This window comes from Asparagus officinalis, chromosome 6, assembly GCF_001876935.1.
Source record: "Asparagus officinalis chromosome 6, Aspof.V1, whole genome shotgun sequence".
NCBI classification, from domain to species: Eukaryota; Viridiplantae; Streptophyta; class Magnoliopsida; order Asparagales; family Asparagaceae; genus Asparagus; species Asparagus officinalis.
In genome coordinates, this window is record NC_033799.1 from 3,120,636 (window position 1) to 3,140,956 (window position 20,321).

Sequence of the window (20,321 nt, forward strand, 5' to 3'; positions counted from 1 at the left end):
CTTCACCACTATTTTGGTATGTGGGAATCACATCAAGTGAATCGAATGAAGGAATGGAGTGAAAATAATTTAAGAATAAAATGTTTGTTCTCATTCTAATGTTTGGATTCATTTAGAGAATAAAAGGGGAATTATTATCTTTTTCTTTTTGGTATTGGATGCTTGATATGCAATCATGCATGTTTGAAAGTTATTTTGATTTTTTGATTCTCGCTTAAGTAGGATTGTCCATTTTCTATTTTTTTTCATTGGCAATGATCAATGAATGAAGTGGGGATGGACGTTCTAGCGTTGTGTTTATAAGCATGAATGAGAAGGGGGCATGGGCATTCCTTTCCCATCTATTCCTGCATACCAAATGAGGCCTCTTGTTTTTAAAATCATCTGGTGATTGTGTAGTTCATGGACTTCAGTATCCTGGATCGTCAGACCCTGTTTTAATTAATAGGACGAAAGTGATAATATTTTGTTTCTAGTTTCCAGTTGTATCCTTAGCTCAAGTTAAGCTTATTATCACTTTTTTTGATATTTCTTTTTGTTGAATTCTCATCGTATGCATGTTTGGAGGCAGAAGTTGCAGGAGGCGGGGTTGAACTTTTTCTCTTTGCCGGTCCATCTGTTCGCTTCAGATTGCCTGATTGATAAAAATATATGCTTAATTGGTAACCGTTTGATTAACCTTAACAATTTGCAAAAGCTATTTCGTTATTTCAAATTAATTACGTCAGGAATGACGATCAGCAAAGAGGAAGGGCAAAAAAAAGGAGATATTTTTAAACAAAGAAAACACGCACATCTTTTCAATTACTTTGCAGAATAACAAATATTTATACTTGTTATGTAGGATTAATATTTACGAATCTACAAAATCGCATTCATTGTAGTGGAGTTCCATGCATCGTTAGCTTCATACGGAAGCCTAACTTCACTTTAGCTCTACCATTTATAAGAGGAACAACTGCTGTATAGAATTAAGATAACGAGTAGAGATGCGCCTCCCATATCCAAAACAATACAGGCTGTCGCTGTGACACCTTCAATTTCTCAATGTTAAATCAAAATCTCGCAACACAATGACAAACAGTTGAGATTCGAGGAGTAATTGTGCAAATGAACAAACTTGAGAGGTATACCCCAGTTAAAACGTTAAAAGACAGCGTCGCTGTTAATTTTTATGCACAACGAGCTTATCTCAGCTCTAGCCTAATATACAAGTGGAACTACTTCAACGATGGATCGTGTGAATATCTATTATCCAAGACTACAGACTCTCACCAAGATGCCCCCTAATTTCCCAATGTCATGCCATTTGTTTAACCAAGCAAGCAGTGAGAACAAAGTTCGCAACGTCAAGACCTTGCATTTGCTCGTGGCATGACGACAACATTCTCTTCTGCAAATAGCGACTTGATTAAGGCTGGGGTCTTCAGGGGGCGTCGCCCAGTCATCCGTGGGTACACGTCTTCAAGATAATGATATGAGTGACCAGCTACCATACCCTACATTCAAACTTAACTTTGTCAAGTACTATATTGGATGTAAAAACCAGACACTTCAAAGTAGCATTCTCTATGGAACTGCCTTACCAACACTGATTCAACATACGAAAATTTATTATAACCCAGGAATAGTTCAATATACTGTATGCCATACTATCATTATGGGAAATGTTGCTTGATTATATGGGACTATCTTCTAACATTGATTCGAAAATTTTTATAAAAGCTTTGTAGACGTAGCATACCAGAACATCAACCCAAGGACTGGTCCCAAGCAAAGTAGAAAACCCCAGCAAAACCTGAAAATAAGAGAAACAGAAAATGATTCAGTTGACTTTAAGTCAAAGTAAAAACAACATAAGATCTAAAGGTGATATTAGTCTAAGAAGAGTGCGCATTCTAATGTTTTGAGTTCATTGTGAATCACTCATATTGGGTACTGCTTACAACTTACTATAACATAATGAAATTAGAAGATACTAGTAAGCAAAGAACCATGGACCTGCAGTTACTGAAAACGGGCAGATATACTTTTTTACTGCCCTCTTTGGATTTCCTATTCATAGATATAGCTATTACGGGTAGGCACCCTAAACCTACAGCTAATTGTCTCTGTACTGAGATGAGAGCAACAGTTTATGCCATGAAAACTACTAAAATTTTTAGAATTGAGTTTAAAAGACCTGTTTATTGAAGCTATGTCGAACCCAATGATCTAAACAGGGGGAAAAAAACAAGCAATTGACATCAGGTTGACCTAGTACAACCAACGAAATTACTCACCCATGGTAGATAAGCTGCAGTAAAAGTGAAGAGGCCCAAGAAACTCATTTGGAGAAAAGGATTGTGCTTGCTCCAGACATAGACCTGAAGAGAAATGTAATGAGACCAAATTCCAGCAAGAGGAAGTAAGGCATGCATCACTAGCACCATATATGAAGGCGGTTTTAAACTAATAAACAATCAGAGAAATTGATTTAATTTGAGGAGAATAATGGGTATCCTTGTCATATAAGGGAATCCCCTCATGCCTCTAAAATTTTAAGTCGAATAACGGGGTGTTTGGTTCGGCTAAATTTTTGGAAATCATGCAGTTTTGGAACAAAAAGTAGGTTTTTTGACATTTTTGGATTCCAAAACTGTCATTTGGTTCAACTTTTTTTTTTAAGAATGCATTTCTTAAAAGCTGACATGGCAACACACTTTATGGAAAAGCCAAATCCATTTTTAAAGCTCTGAAATAGGCTGGAAATCTGACAACTAATTGACAACTCATCAATTACTCTCACAACTCCTTAAATTTTTTGAAAATGAAACAAACATGAGTTTTGGAAATGCTTTCCTATTCTTCACTTCATCATTCTATACCAAACACAAGTTATGGATTCCTGCATGATCCAAATTTTTTTTGGAAATGGTTATTTGCCTTGGATTCCATTTCCATTATTTTATGGAAACGAACCAAACACCCCCTAAATAAAACAAGCATTGTTTCAGAGACTGACCAGCATGAAAGTCAATGAGTTGCTGAGGAATACAATGCTTGCAAACTTCTCTGACACAAAGGGTATCATTCCACCAATTAGAACAATGCCCGTTAAAGCAGCAGCACCAAATAAGAGCATGTAAAAGAAATCTGCAGTCCGTCCCCTGAACGAGTTCTCCTCAAGCAGTTTGCAATATTGGGCAAGGAAAAACATGTGGAATAAGAAGTCGAGGTCTGGCGACAACAACACAAGCTACTCAATTAAAAAGGCATGGGGTGCAAAGCAAGATTGTATAAATAAATAAAAGAAGTCAGAAGTCAGAACAAAATAGGTAAGCAGATAAAAAGATGACAAGGAATATTGTGTGGAGACTTAAAATAGCCGAAACTCTGAAGTATTGTGAAGAGAAAAAAAAGACTGGCACAGCCATAGTTTCTGAATAATTAATCACAATAATCTGCTTTACAGAACGAGCCTTCAATGATAGCATGAAGCAAGAGTGAACAAGTAGATTAAGAACCTTGAAGAATAAAATCCCCGAGATGAGTAACAAGTTAGGAAAAGGGAAAACCTTCGTAGTAAAATCTATTGCCTGCATGCACTTTCTTCTAGTTGTTTGTAATTAGCAAGAAGGAGAATAACGAGCTTCCAAAACTTAAGACATAGGTATGTTTTAAAGTATGATTTAGCATTTTTGAGAGATTTGATTATAACTAAGAGCTTGTTTAACTTTTTCATTATTATTATTTTTTTCACCTACAAGAAACAGTAGAAAAGAGGCTACTCAGGCAAGAAAGAACAACTGGGTTCTCAGTTACGAATTCTAAATCTAATTAGGATTATCACTCACTGCAAAGAATACAAAATTGAATCTTTGAAATATCAGAGCACGGATTTTCCATAACTAGACACTAAAAAAATAAAAAGGCTGGACTTTACCCATTCTCCGGAAATACAGGAAGTTCGTGACGAGCCGCCAGACCTCCCACCGCTGAACCACGAGATTTGCGTTGAGATACAAGTTGTACGGAGATATAATCTGCGCTCATAATTCAAATCCGCATTTCAAATTTACACCCCCTAATTTCCCAACAATTAAAAAAAAGGGGGGGAAAAAGAAATAATACCTCAAGAGAGCAACCGACGCTGGTGATTACAGCGGCGGTGAGGTACGAGCGCGTGATGACGGGCATCTGCTTGTACCATTCCTCCACAGCCTGCGCCATTTCCCACAGAACCGAAGCCCTAAGCCCTAATCACTCCGGTCAACGACGAAATCGAGAATCTCAAAGCGAGCTTCGATCTCGACCGAGATCGACGCGAGAACCGCCTGCCCTACTAACCCTAATTTTGAACGGGAGGTCGATCGCGCGGGTGGAGATTTCTAGAGACGGAGGTGACGAAGAGGGGTGGAGAATTTTTTTTTTTGTGAACGAGCCTTTTTAAGCGCGCGATTGGCTCCGCCACGTCAGAATGAATCATCGTCGAGGGAGCTGGCCTATCGGGTTCTGACACGTAATCCAATAATTTTTTTTGACGAAAAGAGTTTGGTATTCGGACGAGTCCCTCAAATCTTAGAGATTGTCGTCAAGCCCCTCAGAATCTTATTGGTCGGTAGAAATTTAGCATGTGCAAATGCGCGTGAGATGAAGAAACTCTTGCTATTACAATTTTAATTTTATAAGGATTCATACGAAATAACGTTGTTTGATACTCCAAATATATGGAAAGAGGGTGTGTGTGTGATGGCAGTTGTTGTTTCTAAACAAAAAGCACTATAAATTTGATGTTCACGTTCTTTACACATTTTTCATTATATTCGTCATCTATTCTTCTGTAATAATAGGAGGAGCCGACGAGCAGGCGGACAACGGTGGCCGACCGACGGGCGGGCGGTAGCGGCGGCTTATATGAAAAAACAGAATCTTAAAATACATTTTTGATGTTTTGAGAAAAATATTTATTTTTTGGATTTTGTAAAGGTTACGTAAGTAAAAAAAACGCATTTCATTGTTTTTTTTGAAAAAAAAAACAGTAACGACAAAAACGCCACGGTTGCCAAACGCTCCATATCCGTTGTGTTTGGTTGAATAATTGATAGCTTTATATCCTACCAACGTTAGTGAACTGTCACTAAGAAACTTTGAAAAGAGAAGCAAAACAGGCCTTATTAACAAATCTCACAGATCTAACATTGAGATAAACTGCAAAGTCACAAGAATTCCGTGAAGCATCAAACATAAACTAGAAACTCATGGAAAGACTGTTTATTTTAGATTTCTAAACATGCATCAAACGAACACCAGGATGTAGTAAACTAACAAATTTTCCACTCATGGAAAGACTGTTTATTTTAGATTTCTAAACATGCATCATAAGGAGAAGGGAACATTGGCTTCTCCTTATTTTTTATTTGGTAGGTTCTTGACCGTGCGCTGTGGGGATTGCCCTAGGTCTTCATTGAGTATATGATGAATTGATCGGAGGGTATTGGCATTGCCTTGTGAAAGCTTGAATCTTTGTAGAAGGAAAGGATCTCAGTTGATGATGCAAAAAATTATTCACTCGGGTTGATTGATGAATCCTGTTTTGGTAAGAACATAACTCGGTTGCTCTTGATTGTTTTAAAACAAACCATACGAGAGAATAAGACCCGAGAGGAATTGTGGTTCTTGGAGTTTATCTTGTAGTTTGAAGGGTTATCTTGTAATTTTTTTGGATTTTTCCATTAGCCAAAAAAATAAGGAAAAAGAATAATACTTAACAAGTGTGAGGAATAATTAGCAAAAGTCTAGATCTTGTGAAGTAGGGACATTTTTGGAGATAACAAATTTAAACAAGAGTAAAGAATTATATATTGGCTCATAATTTAAACAACCGTCTTGCTTTGTTTTTGTTTTCGTAAGGAATTAGAGTTGGTTAAGAAATTAGAGTTAGTAAAGAATTATATATCCATGTTAGTTCTAATTAAATTACTCTATGCCATGTAAGTCGGTTGTTGAACTAAATTAAGGCTATAAATTAAACGGTACTGTTAGGGTTTAAAATAGTTAATTTAGGGTTTTGAAAAAAAAAACAAAAAACTGTAGGCTCATCATCATCATCATCCTCTCTCTTCCATGGAAACCTGCATCATCTCTCCCCCTCTCTCTTCCATGGCAACCGGCAAGCTGATTCAAGTCGACCCGCCCGAACTCAGATTCCCGTGTAAGTAGCTGATCTCTTCTTAATTATATTGGCTCATAATTAATTCATCTAATTTCATTGTTTTGTTTTGTTTTTGCCCCCCTCCTCCCCCTTTTTTTTTTTTTTTTTTTTTTTTTTTTCCCCCCCCCCCCCCCCCCAAAAATTAATCAGTCGAATCAAAAAGGTTCAGCCTGTGTTACATCATGTTAACCAACAAAACCGATGACCACATGGCCTATAGGGTAAACTCTCGTTGGTTTTTTTTTCTTCAGTTGGATAAATTAAGAAAATACATAAAATAATTCGAAATTGATGATGTCTTTTTTTTTTGTTTCCCCTTTTTTCTGGTTTGATTTAGCTTTGTTCGGCCGCCGCAGAGAAGTACCACGCTCAGCCCGACAGATACATCCTCTTGCCCCGATCCACATGCAAAGTCGAGGGTAATTTTTGTAACAATATTGTTTATGAATATCATATAATTAATACACCCATTTGTTTTGTAGTTGAACTATATTTACTTAATTTTATAATTTGGTTATTAGTAATAATGCTACCGCGGAGGAAAGCACCGTCGTCACCTTCGCAGGAGCCGGTCCTGATGACTTCACGGACAAATGGGTAATTAATTTAATCAAATTTTTTATGTAGCATCAAGTTCGTTTTAAGTTGGATTTACAAGGCATTTTCACTTGCCTTGCGTGTGTTTCTTTGTTTGTTTTGATCTACTATATATAATGCTCATACTTTGCACGTGAACATACCTTTTTTTTTTTAACTCTTTTCATTCGAGCGCACAAAACTATATATGATTGTACCGATGTAAAATTCTAATATTTTTTTTTAACTCTTTTCATTCGAGCGCACAAAACTATATATGATTGTACCGATGTAAAATTCTAATACTAATAAACTGTGTTGGGTGCAAAGAATACACAAAACTATATATGATTGTACCGATGTAAAATTCTAATACTAATAAACTGTGTTGGGTGCAAAGAATATTGCATGAGTAATTTCTATATTTTGGGTATTTATTATATTTTTAGTATTAATTTATTTAGATGCTTATAACAAATTAAATAATGCTTTAATATTATAATATATAACTATAGTTTTTTTAACTATAACATAGAATAATAATAACAAATTATATGCTATTTACAACCATTCTTATTTCTAGTATTTGTGTATAGTATAATCATACCACTGTTATTCACTATAATGTATTAAATATTGAGTAGCGTTGCCTGAATAATTAAATTTGGGTTTCCTACAGTTCATTGATCAGAAGGCAGATAATAAGGTGGACGAGGTCACACTGCAGGTTGTTTGCGTCTTCCCAACATCTGTTCATATTCGATCACTTAATCCCAAATACACCAACGGCAAGCTGATTGAGGTTAAACCAACACAAATCCGATTCCCATGTAAAGTACATTTCGTTCTAATCTCGATCAATGTTGGGCCGGGGTCTTATTTGTTAATTTTACTCGTTTAATTTCGTAGTTTTTGTTTGATCAGTCGAATTAAAGAAGCAGATACCGTACTCTATCTTTATATCCAACAAAACTGATGACCACATTGCCTTGAAGGTAATTCTAATTTGATTTTTTTTTTTGGATATATAGATTCAGAAAACACGTAAAAATTAACTGATGTTTTCTGTGTGTGTTTTTTTCCTCTTGTTTTAGTTGACGTCCACGAATTGGGAGGACTACAGCATTCGACCTTCCATGGCAATCCTCTTGCCACGATCCACATGCGAAGCCATTGGTGGGTTTTGTAAATTTTCACAAACTTTCTACCTGTTTGATCTCCTTTTGCTATAGTTCTAATTAATTCAGATTTTTTTCAATTATAGTTCTAATGGACGATCAAAGGAAAGCACCACGCAACATGAGATGCGATGTCGCTTTTTCTGTTTATGCCGTCGTCACCTTTGCAGGAGCCACTGTGAAGGACATCGTTGCTCATAAAATGGTAATTCGATCGACATTAAAAAAAAAAAAAACTAATTCCTATGTGAGATCATGCCATGCTCGTTTTCTGGACTTAACTGGGCATGAAAATATATTTTGTTTGCTTCTTTGAAGATGTTAATTTGTAGGTATCAAGAATGGGTAGCATTGTCTAAAATTGAATTTTGCATGTAGTTTACTACAAGTGACACATACAATATATGGAGGCTGTTAGCTTGACCTGGTCTAAGATGACCAAATCAACAATTCTCAGTAGAGAGAATTGTGGAACGTGAAAACGTGGAAGGGTTGTTGAGAGAAAATCTCTCATTGGGGCGGATCTGGGGGGGTGGAGTTAGTGGGTTCAGCCCCTATAAATTGAGGAGAAATCTCCTTGAGAAATCACAACAAAAAGAAAGTGAAAAACCTCTTACCCATTAGCGGAACCCCCCTCAAAATTCGTTCTTTCCTCTTCACTGTTTTCTTTCACTGGTATCAGAGCCGGAGCTGCGACGACGAGAGCTGCGACGTCGATGACTGCAGGCGATCGGAGGCCATCGGTTGAGCTCAAGATTGAAAATTTTTTTTTGAGAAGAGAGAGAAGCCGAGACCATTGTTGAAGAAGAAGATAAGTTGGGTTGAAGAAGAAGAACCGGCAGCAATTTTTTGGAGAAGAAAAGCCTACTCTTTTTTATTTTTCAGTCCTATTATTCACAGCCTACTTCTCTGCCTTGGTTTTTGTTCATAGCCACAGGCCTACACCTATTGTTTACTCTCTTTTCATAGCCACAGGCCTATTGTTTACAATCTAACCCCACCCACGTCTACATCCAACTAGCAGGTCTTTCATTTATTTTTTTTGTCCTACTATATAGCCTATATCTCTTCTGTTTCTCTTTGAAATCAAAGCCAAGCCCATTTGTTTGAATCAAAGTCTGGCCCAATACCCCACAACCAGGTTACAGATCCCATTCATTGTTTTATCAAAGCCAAATCCATTTTTTTAAAGCCAGGCCCATGTTCATGTAACTAACCTTTACAAGGCCCAATTTTTTCAATCTATTGGGATTGTCCGAATATTCCTTTGCAAATTCTATCTGGTGAACACGTCGACAACATCAAATCATCTCCAAATCAAGATAAAAACGACGCCAAAGCTTCGACAACAGACTCTTCGGTCAACACCGCTAAGTGACAAACTCGCTCAAATTGGAGCCTCTTTCATCAGCTCACAAAAATCAGGTTCATTTTAATTAATTAATTTATTTATCTAATTTTTTTTATTTGTCAAAATATCAACCTTATACAAATATTTAAAATTGAATTTAGTTTTAGTTCTTTACCGAATGGCTAGTAAACTCGTTCTATAAGAACTAGGCAAAATTGATAAATTTAATGGCAGTAATTATGATATGTGGCATAGAAAAATAGGATATGCTCTTATTCATGACAATATTGATGATATAATCGAAACCAATGCTCCAACCCTTACTGATAAATCTACACCTGAAGAAAAGAAAGGGTTTGAACAGTGGAAGTCGAAAGATAAAAAGGCGAAAAGTCTTATGCTCATGTTCATGGAAGATAACTTAATCAAAGTTTTTGAAACTTATAAGACTTCCATGGACATGTGGAATGCAATAAAAGAAAAATACGACACTGCTTCTGAAGTTAACATCCAACTACTCTTGCATAAGTATAATTCTTGTCGTATGCAAGAGGGAGACAATGTCGTAGAGCATATAAATAAAATAACTGTCATGGCTAAGGACTTATCCACTGCTGGGACCGAAATCCCGGAAAGAATGCAAGTGGCAACCATTTTAAATAGTCTTCCCCCTTCACTTGTTGTGGCTGCCACCACATTAAGAATGAATCATGCCATTAAGTCTGTCACTGATCTTCCTATGCACCTAACGATAGAACAGGACTTAATAGCCAGTAGGAAGGAACCAGAACTGAATATGGTGCAGCAAGAGCTGAATTATGTCCGCCAGAGGCATAATGCTGGAAGCTATAAAAACCCTGGTTCTAGTAAACCACAACCACGAGGACCGAAATCGCAGCAGTTCAAGAGAAAGAAAGTACCCCGCGGAGCCTGCTACAATTGTGGAAAGTTCGGGCATTTCAAACCCAATTGCCCACAAGGTGAAAAGCAGGAGAATAAGGGAGGCTATAAGCATCCAGAACAAGGGGGTACTAGCAAAAGAGAATTCGTCGGTGTGACGGAATGTAATGCTGTGATGACGGATATCAGTGGTTGGTGGATCGACTCCGGTGCGACTAGGCATATCGCAAAGGACAAGAATGGAGTCGTAGAATTCACCGAGCTGAAGAAAGGAGAACAGAGAATCTATATGGGAAATAATACCTATCTCGATGTAGAAGGTATTGGTTCGTATAGATTGGATCTTGGGGACAGCATTCTTGTCCTCAAAGATGTGTTCTATGCGCCAGGAATTCGACGCAATCTGATCTCTGTTCCCAGCTTAATGAAGAAAGGACTGGAAGTGAGGTTCTATAATAACAGGGTTTCTATAGGCAAGAATAATAAAGTGTATGCTATGGGTAAATATGTGCCCGAGCATGAATTATGCATTCTTCCAGTAGTTTGTAATAATTCTGATAATAAAATTTCGAATTTGAACTACTTGTCTTGTTATATTTCTGAATCTGAATTGTGGCATTCTAGACTAGGACATGCTAGTATTTCAAAAATGAAAGAAATTATCAGAATGAACTTGCTTCCTGCACTATCTAATATTCAATTGCCACCATGTGAACATTGTTTAACTGGTAAAATGACTAGAAAACCTTTTGTTGGCGGACATAGAGCCAATGAACTTTTAGGGTTGATACACTCGGATATTTGTGGTCCCCTAAGTGTCAAAACTCATAGTAATAAAGAATATTTTATTACTTTTATAGATGATTATTCCAAGTTTGCACACGTCTATCTTATATCCAGAAAATTAGAAGCTTTTGACTGCTTTAAGAGATATAAGACAGAAGTTGAAAACCAACTTGGATTGAAAATCAAAATTCTGAGAACTGATAGAGGTGGAGAATATAATTCTAAAGAATTTGAAAGTTATTGTATTCAGCATGGAATTAAAAGGCATACAACAATGCCGTATACGCCACAACAGAATGGTGTTGCTGAAAGAAAGAACAGAACATTATTAAATGTAGTTAGATGCATGTTGTCTCATTCTGGTCTCTCTAAAAACTTTTGGGGAGAAGCATTGTTAACTGCAAACTACATTTTAAATAGAATTCCCACCAAATCAGTTATATCTACACCTTATGAATTATGGAATGGGAGGAAACCTAATTTGAGTCATCTCAGGAAGTAGGGATCTATAGCCCATGTTCTCATTCCATGTCAACTTAGAGATAAGTTGGATTTTAAAACAATAAAGTGTAGATTCATAGGGTATTCAGAAAAGTCAAAAGGTTATAAGTTCTACAATAAAGAAAAAGGAGTCATTGAAAGCAGAGATGCTACATTTCTAGAGAATCTAGAGGAAGAGGAACAAGTTCAAGAGGAAACAGAACCTCTAACTGTAATAGATGATGATTATTACAGTGTTGTTCCCACTAATGACCCTGATATTGTGAATGAACCTAACCTTGAAAATGATGAAATACCTATGGAAAATAATGTACCTAATCAACCGGTTGTAGGCAACAAAAGGCAAAGAACACAACCTTCATGGATGGATGATTACTATTTGTATTCATGTGAGTCATCATGTTTCTCGGTAGATACAAATATAGAAGAACAAGATCCCTTAACTTTTTCTGATGCGATGAAATCGCATGAATCAGCTTCATGGCTAGAATCTATGAGAGAAGAACTTGATTCCATAGAAAAGAATAAGGTATGGGAGTTATGTGATCTACCAGAAAATAGGAAAGCCATAGGATGCAAATGGGTGCTCAAAAAGAAATATCGTGTTGATGGATCTATTGATAAATTCAAAGCACGGTTAGTTGCCAAAGGTTATAACCAGAAGGCAGGAATAGATTTTCAGGAGACGTATTCTCCTGTAGCTAAATTTGCATCCATTAGAATTATTTTGGCTATTGTTGCATATCTTGATTTGGAGTTATTCCAAATGGATGTTAAAACTGCATTCCTTAACGGAGAGTTGAAGGAAGCAATATATATGCAACAACCTGAAGGTTTTCAGGTGAAAGAACAGGAACATAAAGTTTACAAATTAATGAAATCTCTATATGGTTTAAAACAGTCTTCTAGACAATGGTATCTCAAATTTCATGATGCAGTTACTAAACTTGGTTTTATTCAAAATAAATTAGATAATTGTGTATATGTCTTGAAAAGTGGGAGCAAGTTTACTATATTATCCTTATATGTGGATGATATATTGCTCGCTGGAAATGACATAGAAATGTTGAATAAAACCAAGGCAGATCTCAGCGAAAAGTTTGAGATGAAAGACATGGGAGATGCATCATATATTCTTGGAATTCAAATAATTCGAGATAGAAAGTCTAGAATGCTAAGTTTAAACCAAGAAAAATATTTAAGATCAGTTCTTAAAAGGTTTGGAATGGAGAATTCCAATCCGGCACCAACTCCGTTGGTTATGGGAAAGAGATTATGTAAAGAGCAAAGCCCTGGAGAGGGGCAGAAGCCATTAGATGTTCCTTATGCTCAAGCAATTGGAAGCTTGATGTATGCAATGTTGTGCACCAGACCTGATATAGCTTATGCTGTGAGTCTAGTCAGTAGATATCAAAGTAATCCAGGACCAGCACATTGGGAAGCTGTTAAAAGGGTTATGAAGTATATCAGAGGTACATTGACTCATAGATTAGTTTATCAAGCTGATTCGCTTGAACTCCTCGGTTATTCCGATGCTGATTTCGGAGGTGATAAAGATGATGGAAAGTCCATTTCGGGACACTTATTCATCTTTGAAGGAGGAGTTGTTTCTTGGAGTAGTAAGAAACAAGGGTGTGTTGCTAGATATACGCAAGAAGCTGAATATATAGCTTGCAGTATGGCAACTACACATGCTGTCTGGATAAGACGGTTTTTGATTGATCTTGATCTCAATTTGTTAGAAGGACCTATTGATATTTATTGTGATAATCAAGCAGCAATTAGCTTAATCAATAGTGGCGCGAATAGCTCCAAAGGAAAACATATTGAGATCCAGTATCACTATATTCGAGATATTGTAGAAAAGGGAGAAGTCAAAGTGACTTATATCCCTACTACAGATATGATTGCTGATCCTTTGACAAAAGGAATACCAGCGGAATCTTTTATCAAACATGTAAGTTTGATGGGACTTAGGAATAAATAAGTCCAAGTAAAATTTTATGAATAATAAAATAAGAGTTACTCTCTACGGATAGTGGGAGTAATGGTAAGCAGAAACATCTGATCTCACAGATAGTGGGAGGCATATCACTTGGTTGATTTGGTCAAGTGGGAGATGTTAGCTTGACCTGGTCTAAGATGACCAAATCAACAATTCTCAGTAGAGAGAATTGTGGAACGTGAAAACGTGGAAGGGTTGTTGAGAGAAAATCTCTCATTGGGGCGGATCTGGGGGGGTGGAGTTAGTGGGTTCAGCCCCTATAAATTGAGGAGAAATCTCCTTGAGAAATCACAACAAAAAGAAAGTGAAAAACCTCTTACCCATTAGCGGAACCCCCCTCAAAATTCGTTCTTTCCTCTTCACTGTTTTCTTTCACTGCTATAGCAACTTAGATATGAAGCTGAGGGAGGTTACTCTTAAATTAAATTCCTCTAACCATTTCATCAAAACTCCAAAGTTATGGTAAGAGTTTAGGATTATAGTTTTATATTAATTCTATCATGTTCCCCGAGGTTGAGTGTCGTTTTTATGTGTTAAGAACCTGGACTCATGCAACTGTAACCATTTTTAAAAATCCGGATTAAATTCAAGGCCGTCAAGATTCGCACATGGAGCGCTCTGATACCATTTTGTCAAGTCCCTCTACCATTGAACAAAAACTCTTAAAGTTATAATGAGGGTTGAAGATTATAATCTTATATTAATTCTAACAGTTACTAAGTCCATAGGCCATAAATTTTGGGATCTCTCATGAAAGTAATATTTGTTGAGTTTGTTAAAAGAGGCATGATAACTTTTCCTTAATCCGAAGTTTGAGCGTCTGATGCATGCAAGTGGTTTTTTTCTTCAGTTTTTCAGAGAGTCGGGTAATACAGTAGACACGGTGGATCTGAAAGCTATTTTTGTATCACCGCCTAAGTCTTCATCGCCGGATCCTGAGAGATGCGACAAGGGATCTTTGAATGGGGCTTCTGCTAAAGCAACTTTACTGAAATTTTGCAATGTGAGCATTTAAGTTATTTTCGATCGGCTACAACAATTGTTTTGTTAATTCTTTAGCTCTCTTGATATTTCTCCAAGGAGATTTTGTCTTGACACTATAAGGGTCATCTTTAGCATCTATAGTGTTTCATGGAGATCCTTTGTCAATATTGCTTTATTGTTGATCTCCTTTTTTTTAAGGGGCAAAAAATTTAAAAAAGGAAAAGAAAAAAGAAGGGCTTCCTTTTTGAGATAGTAGCTTTACTTTATTTATTGGAGACTGTAGATTCCCTTTTTTTATTTAATTGTCACTCTATGGTTGCTCATATCTTATATATGAAGATTACAAAATTTTAAATTTAGTGTAACATGTAGTATGAAATAAATTAGTCATAATCTATATAAAACATGTGGTGTTTGTAATATCCAGGTTCACGGTATTCACATTGAAAACTTATTATTTTCTCTGTCTGTATTTTTTGTACAGTTCCTTTATGCACCTCATTGTTATTATAAATCAAACTGCCTTTATGGGTGAATTTTTTGTGCATACTTACAATTATCTAATACTACATAAAATCATATTTGAGTTCCTTTTTTATTCTTATCCGGTCAATGACTTAAATTTCAGGGCTTAGCGAGGAGGAGAATGTGGAAATCCTGTACAAAAATAAACTCCTCCCCCGCCGGCCTCGCCCGCGCAGCCGTAACCGATGCGCTGCGCCTTTGACCGTCCACTCCGCCTCGGCCCGCGCAGCTGCCTAACTCCGCCAAAGCCGTCTCCTCGGCTGCCCCGCACGGCAGCCTCCTGCGCCGGCCTCGGCCCCACGCCACTCCTCCATCCGAAACGCCGCCGCCTGTCGCCACCAGACCGGCCTCACTGGACCGCGTAGCGCGCCGTCTCCTGGCCGCTGGGCTTAGCCGCACCGCTCTCCGGCAGGCCGCCGCAGACTCCCCCCATGGCCAGCATCCCTTCACATATCAGACAAAAACATAAATATACATTGTATGTTGGAGGTAAAAAAAATCTCATTGGGCAATATATAAGCTGTAGGTACTACTCACCCCTAGCTAATTTGAAATCATGAATGAGATATGTGGTTAGTTTTTTCAAAGTGCAAGGTTTCGGTTCGTGTTCTTTTGCTTTTTTAACAAACCTAGATGGAATTATTACAAAGAATAGCAATTGATCTGTTGCCTGATAAGAAAACAGTAGAGTGCTCATACATGTTAATCAGTGTTCTGTTTCAGTAATCTTGTATGATGAAAGGGTGAAAGGAGGAACAAGAACACTAACGAAAATTGGAGCAAAGAATGCCTTAAAATCAACAAACATTTACAACGCCAATATTTCTAACTCTTAAAAAAAAACGCATTGAAACACTTTCTTCTCATCCCCATTTATCCCAGCGCTCACACATCTGCCGCCATTAATAAAAACCCAAGAGAGGGAGGGAGAGAGAGAGAGAGAGAGAGAATAAGAACAGAGGAGGAGTTTAGAGAGAGAAACAGGGGATGGACAGAGAGGCGGTTGGTAGAGAGGACGAGGCGCGAGCTATTTATAGTTGGTTTAAGATTTTAATTTTGCAACAAGCATTAATTGGTGGAAATCTTTGTTTGAGGGGGGAGATGTATATTTTTGAGATTATTAAATTAATAAGATAATTAGCGCAAGGTGATTCCATGTTATCTGCTTCATTATATAGATGGGAAGGTCTTTACTGTGAGTCCAAGGAATTGTGAGTTCCAGGCATCCAGGGAAGTGGGGGGGAAGTAATGAGAGGACACACAATATGTGTGTATAAATATGTGATTTATTTAATATGGTAGTTATTTATTATTTTTATTTTATTTCAAATTTTTATTGTATATCGGAACTTTCTCGCACATGAGCAACTCGCACATGAGCAACGTGTTTTGAACCATACTTGAAGGGTATGGAGGACAATTTGGATATTATAGATAGCTCCTCTAAGATTACTACATCCAACTAATACAGAATGATATGATATGATTTGTATATTTTCATGCGACGAGATTTAATTTTGATGAACGCACTTGAACCCATTTGGGATTATTTTATTGGTACATACCATGATTTTGCATAAGAATATTTACATTTGTCTTAAGATTGGAATTTTTTAGAATGAAGGTTTATAAACCAGTTAACCATATTTTTGTTTGTATTGCACTTTAGCGCGCATTCCAATATTACGCGCATTTTTAACTTTGATAACCTAAAGTTTTTTTTTTTCGAAATTTGGGTTTCCTAAAGTTTCAAAAAATAGCGCTAACTTGACAAATATAATGCCCTAAAAATTCTAGCTGGCGAAACTATTATTAATAGCAAGCTAGCTTTCATGAATAAAGTGTGTACTTGCTGTAGCCAGGGATGCTAGTAGTTGTTTTGGGTGTAATAATACACATCCTTTTTCTGTCAGTTGGAGCTCCTCTATTGAATCTCCTCTATTGAATGTTTTCATGTATAACATCATCAAAGAATTGCCCCCGTGCATGCCTCAACATTCATTTTTAGAGTTGTCATTTAATTATGATCATCAGTTCAATGGGGGAAAAAACAATTAGCTTTGATATGTTACTCCGTAAAAGTAATGTAAAAACATCAACGGCATGGTCAAATATTTACTCACCATATCCAACAAAGCTTCGATGGAAAACTTCTTTTTCCAAAATTGGTTAATTAGCCTGAGTTTATAATATTGAGATTTTGGGATGGCTTTTGCAAGTGCGCACTATGTTGGGATAGTTCTGTAGATATATGCGTATATTATTTGCGAATATGAATGTCAATGGGTTTCCGAGGCCCGGCCCAAAGGGCTTTCACTAGCTCGCCCCGACCGAAAACTAGAACTAAGCGCAAATCATGAACAATTGACTCAATTATGAAATTTATTTTGTTCTAAATATAAATAGGCAATTGTCAATGATTTGCAGATATATGCGTATATTATCATCGAATCTTCAATTATGAAATTTATTTTGTTCTAAATATAAAACTAGGACTCACACGGTAGCATGCTTTTATGGTGAATGAATGATACATGAGAGGATCAAGCTGTGATATGATGCTCATGGACTCGTTCACTCGTCCATTAATTCAAGCCATAAAGAGCTTTTATAAAAGGAAGGTATGTTACCGTTATGTCAATTTCTCCATCGAAATAAGTAATGACAAGTGGAATATTGATCACATTTTTAGCTAGGTATCTAGCTTAATTATTTTCTTGGAAATCCTCCTCACCGCCGCTGACGCCATCAAACCCAATCACTTTGAGTTTGGGATGCTCTCAAGGATAATATATAATCCCCACGAGCCTAGAAGATTCGATGAAGCCTTGAGGATGTTTAGAATTGCGAATTGTACGATCTAGGATTGAGACTCGAGCTGGGCTTGTTGGTAAACCTTGCCGATCTAGGATCTTTACTCGTCGAGAAGACCAATTAACATGCATGGAAGTGATGTANCCCCCCCCCCCCCTACATTACCCTAACAAACAGCGGATTGTATACAGAGTTAAAGGTTAAGCTAGCCATCAATCCTAAAGTATAACCATACAATTAGTACTTTTGGGTTGTTTTGTTAAACTCTATATAGTGGCATACTTGAAGAATAATACAAATATTTCCTTTTCTCGTATGTATGTATGTGTGTGTACACACGCGGTTGCTATGATTTCTTTGGTTCATATATGTCGGTTTACACATTCGTTACGGTAATTCACCGTTCGACTCACAGGTGTCAACAAAATGATATCATCCAAGATAAAAGGAGTGGCCCTAACCAGACTAGTGGCACAAAGCCCAACCCAGGACGATTTTGAGGATTCGGCTAAGCAACAATTCGTCCATATAGACGCAAAACATGGAACTAATTGGCTATTTCATAATAAAGACGGCTCCTCAAAAATCCGCTCGACAAATCTTCCAGCTGTTTATTCGACCAGAAGTTCACCCGACTATCTAGTCGACGAACCACCATGACAACTCAAAAGCTAACATTAATTTCTCTGCAAAGAAGATAGGATCAAATTGAGCTTCCTTCGGGATAACCATAAGCGCTCTAACCAACACTGTAACATTATTTGGTCCCATCAAGACCACAGTTCTGACGATCGTCATGACTCAGCAGCCAGCATGTTCATACCTCGCCGATAAGTCTCTTCCCGAATATATAGTATTAGATTGCTTCACTTATACGTTGTGTTTGGTTGAATAATTGATAGCTTTATGTCCTACCGACGTTAGTAAACTGTCACCAAGAAACTTTGAAATGAAAAGCAAAACAGCCTTATTAACGAATCTCACAGATCTAACATTGAGATAAACTACAAAGTCACAAGAATTCCGTGAAGCATCAAACATAAACTAGAAACTCATGGAAAGACTGTTTATTTTAGATTTCTAAACATGCATCAAACGAACACCAGGATAAAGTAAACTAACAAATTTTCCACTCATGGAAAGACTGTTTATTTTAGATTTCTAAACATGCATCATAAGGAGAAGGGATTGACTTCTCCTTATTATTTATTTGGTAGGTTCTTGACCGTGCGCCTTGGGGATTGCCCTAGGTCTTCATTGAGTATATGATGAATCCATCGGAGGGTATTGGCATTGCCTCGTGAAAGCTTGAATCTTTGTAGAAGGAAAGGATCTCAGTTGATGCATGATGCAAAAAATTATTCACTCGGGTTGATTAATATTGATGAATCCTGTTTTGGTAAAGAACATAACTCCAACCAAGGGGATGGTTGCTCTTGATTGTTTGAAAACAAACCATACGAGAGGATAAGACTCTAGAGGAATTGTGGTTCTTGGAGTTTATCTTGTAATTTGAAGGGTTATCTTGTATTTTTTTTTGGATTTTTCCACTAGCCAAAAAAATAAGGAAAAAAAAGCAGTTATCAAATGTGAGGAATAATTAGCAAAAGTCTAGATCTTGGGAAATAGGGACATTTTGGAGATAACAAATTTAAACAAGAGTAAAGAATTATATATTGGCTCATAATTTAAACAACCGTCTTGATTTGTTTTTGTTTTCGTAAGGAATTAGAGTTAGTAAAGAATTATATATCCATGTTAGTTCTAAATTACCCTATGCCATGTAAGTCGGTTGTTGAACTAAATTAAGGCTATAAATTAAACGGTACTGTTAGGGTTTAAAATAGTTAATTTAGGGTTTTGAAAAAAAAAACAAAAAACTGTAGGCTCATCATCATCATCATCCTCTCTCTTCCATGGAAACCTGCATCATCTCTCCCCCTCTCTCTTCCGTGGCAACCGGCAAGCTGATTCAAGTGGACCCGCCCGAACTCAGATTCCCGTGTAAGTAGCTGATCTCTTCTTAATTGTATTGGCTCATAATTAATTCATCTAATTTCATTGTTTTGTTTTGTTTTTGCCCCCCAAAAATTAATCAGTCGAATCAAAAAGGTTCAGCCTGTGTTACATCATGTTAACCAACAAAACCGATGACCACATCGCCTATAGGGTAAACTCTCGTTGGTTTTTTTTTGGTTTCAGTTGGATATATTAAGAAAAGACATAAAATAATTCGAAATTGATGATGTCTTTTTTTTTGTTTCCCCCTTTTCTGGTTTGATTATTTAGCTTTCTTCGGCCGCCGCAGAGAAGTACCACGCTCAGCCCGACAGATACATCCTCTTGCCCCGATCCACATGCAAAGTCGAGGGTAATTTTTGTAACAATATTGTTTATGAATATCATATAATTAATACACGCATTTGTTTTGTAGTTGAACTATATTTACTTAATTTTATAATTTGGTTATTAGTAATAATGCTACCGCGGAGGAAAGCACCACATCAC

General features: G+C 36.9%; 2 protein-coding genes and 1 long non-coding RNA gene across 3 annotated transcripts in view; 2 read left to right on the top strand and 1 right to left on the bottom strand.

The window, feature by feature from the left end:
- LOC109845506 (derlin-2.2-like) lies at positions 1,002–4,923 on the bottom strand. Its single transcript, XM_020414758.1, has 6 exons — positions 4,114–4,923; positions 3,926–4,025; positions 3,005–3,219; positions 2,283–2,366; positions 1,745–1,798; positions 1,002–1,499 (listed from the first exon to the last, which is right to left on the bottom strand). The coding sequence occupies exons 1-6, from the start codon at positions 4,210–4,212 to the stop codon at positions 1,350–1,352; spliced, it is 702 nt and encodes a 233-aa protein (XP_020270347.1). The 5' UTR covers positions 4,213–4,923; the 3' UTR covers positions 1,002–1,349.
- The window catches only part of LOC109844739, a 17,278-nt gene continuing 2,763 nt past the window's right edge, over positions 5,807–20,321 (top strand). Inside the window, exons 1-11 of the mRNA XM_020413851.1 lie at positions 5,807–6,193; positions 6,344–6,414; positions 6,531–6,713; positions 6,746–6,790; positions 7,449–7,599; positions 7,694–7,764; positions 7,864–7,945; positions 8,034–8,152; positions 14,341–14,493; positions 15,103–15,177; positions 20,103–20,125. Of these exons, the coding sequence (XP_020269440.1) occupies positions 6,106–6,193; positions 6,344–6,414; positions 6,531–6,713; positions 6,746–6,790; positions 7,449–7,599; positions 7,694–7,764; positions 7,864–7,945; positions 8,034–8,152; positions 14,341–14,493; positions 15,103–15,177; positions 20,103–20,125 (1,061 nt within the window). The 5' untranslated portion in view covers positions 5,807–6,105. The remainder of the gene's footprint in view (positions 6,194–6,343; positions 6,415–6,530; positions 6,714–6,745; positions 6,791–7,448; positions 7,600–7,693; positions 7,765–7,863; positions 7,946–8,033; positions 8,153–14,340; positions 14,494–15,102; positions 15,178–20,102; positions 20,126–20,321) is intronic.
- On the top strand, positions 19,499–20,321 carry LOC109845507. The gene is made up of 4 exons (XR_002248385.1): positions 19,499–19,817; positions 19,913–19,983; positions 20,103–20,184; positions 20,287–20,321. It is a non-coding gene; the product is annotated as an uncharacterized LOC109845507 (long non-coding RNA).

Coding starts and splice junctions, on each gene's coding strand:
- LOC109845506 (XM_020414758.1), bottom strand. CDS start 4,212: ATGGCGCAGGCTGTGGAGGAATGGTACAAGCAGATGCCCGTCATCACG. Junction 2,367..3,004: donor ACTCATTGACTTTCATGCTG/GTCAGTCTCTGA, acceptor ATTTCTCTTCAG/GTCTATGTCTGGAGCAAGCA. Junction 1,500..1,744: donor GTCCTTGGGTTGATGTTCTG/GTATGCTACGTC, acceptor GTTTGAATGTAG/GGTATGGTAGCTGGTCACTC.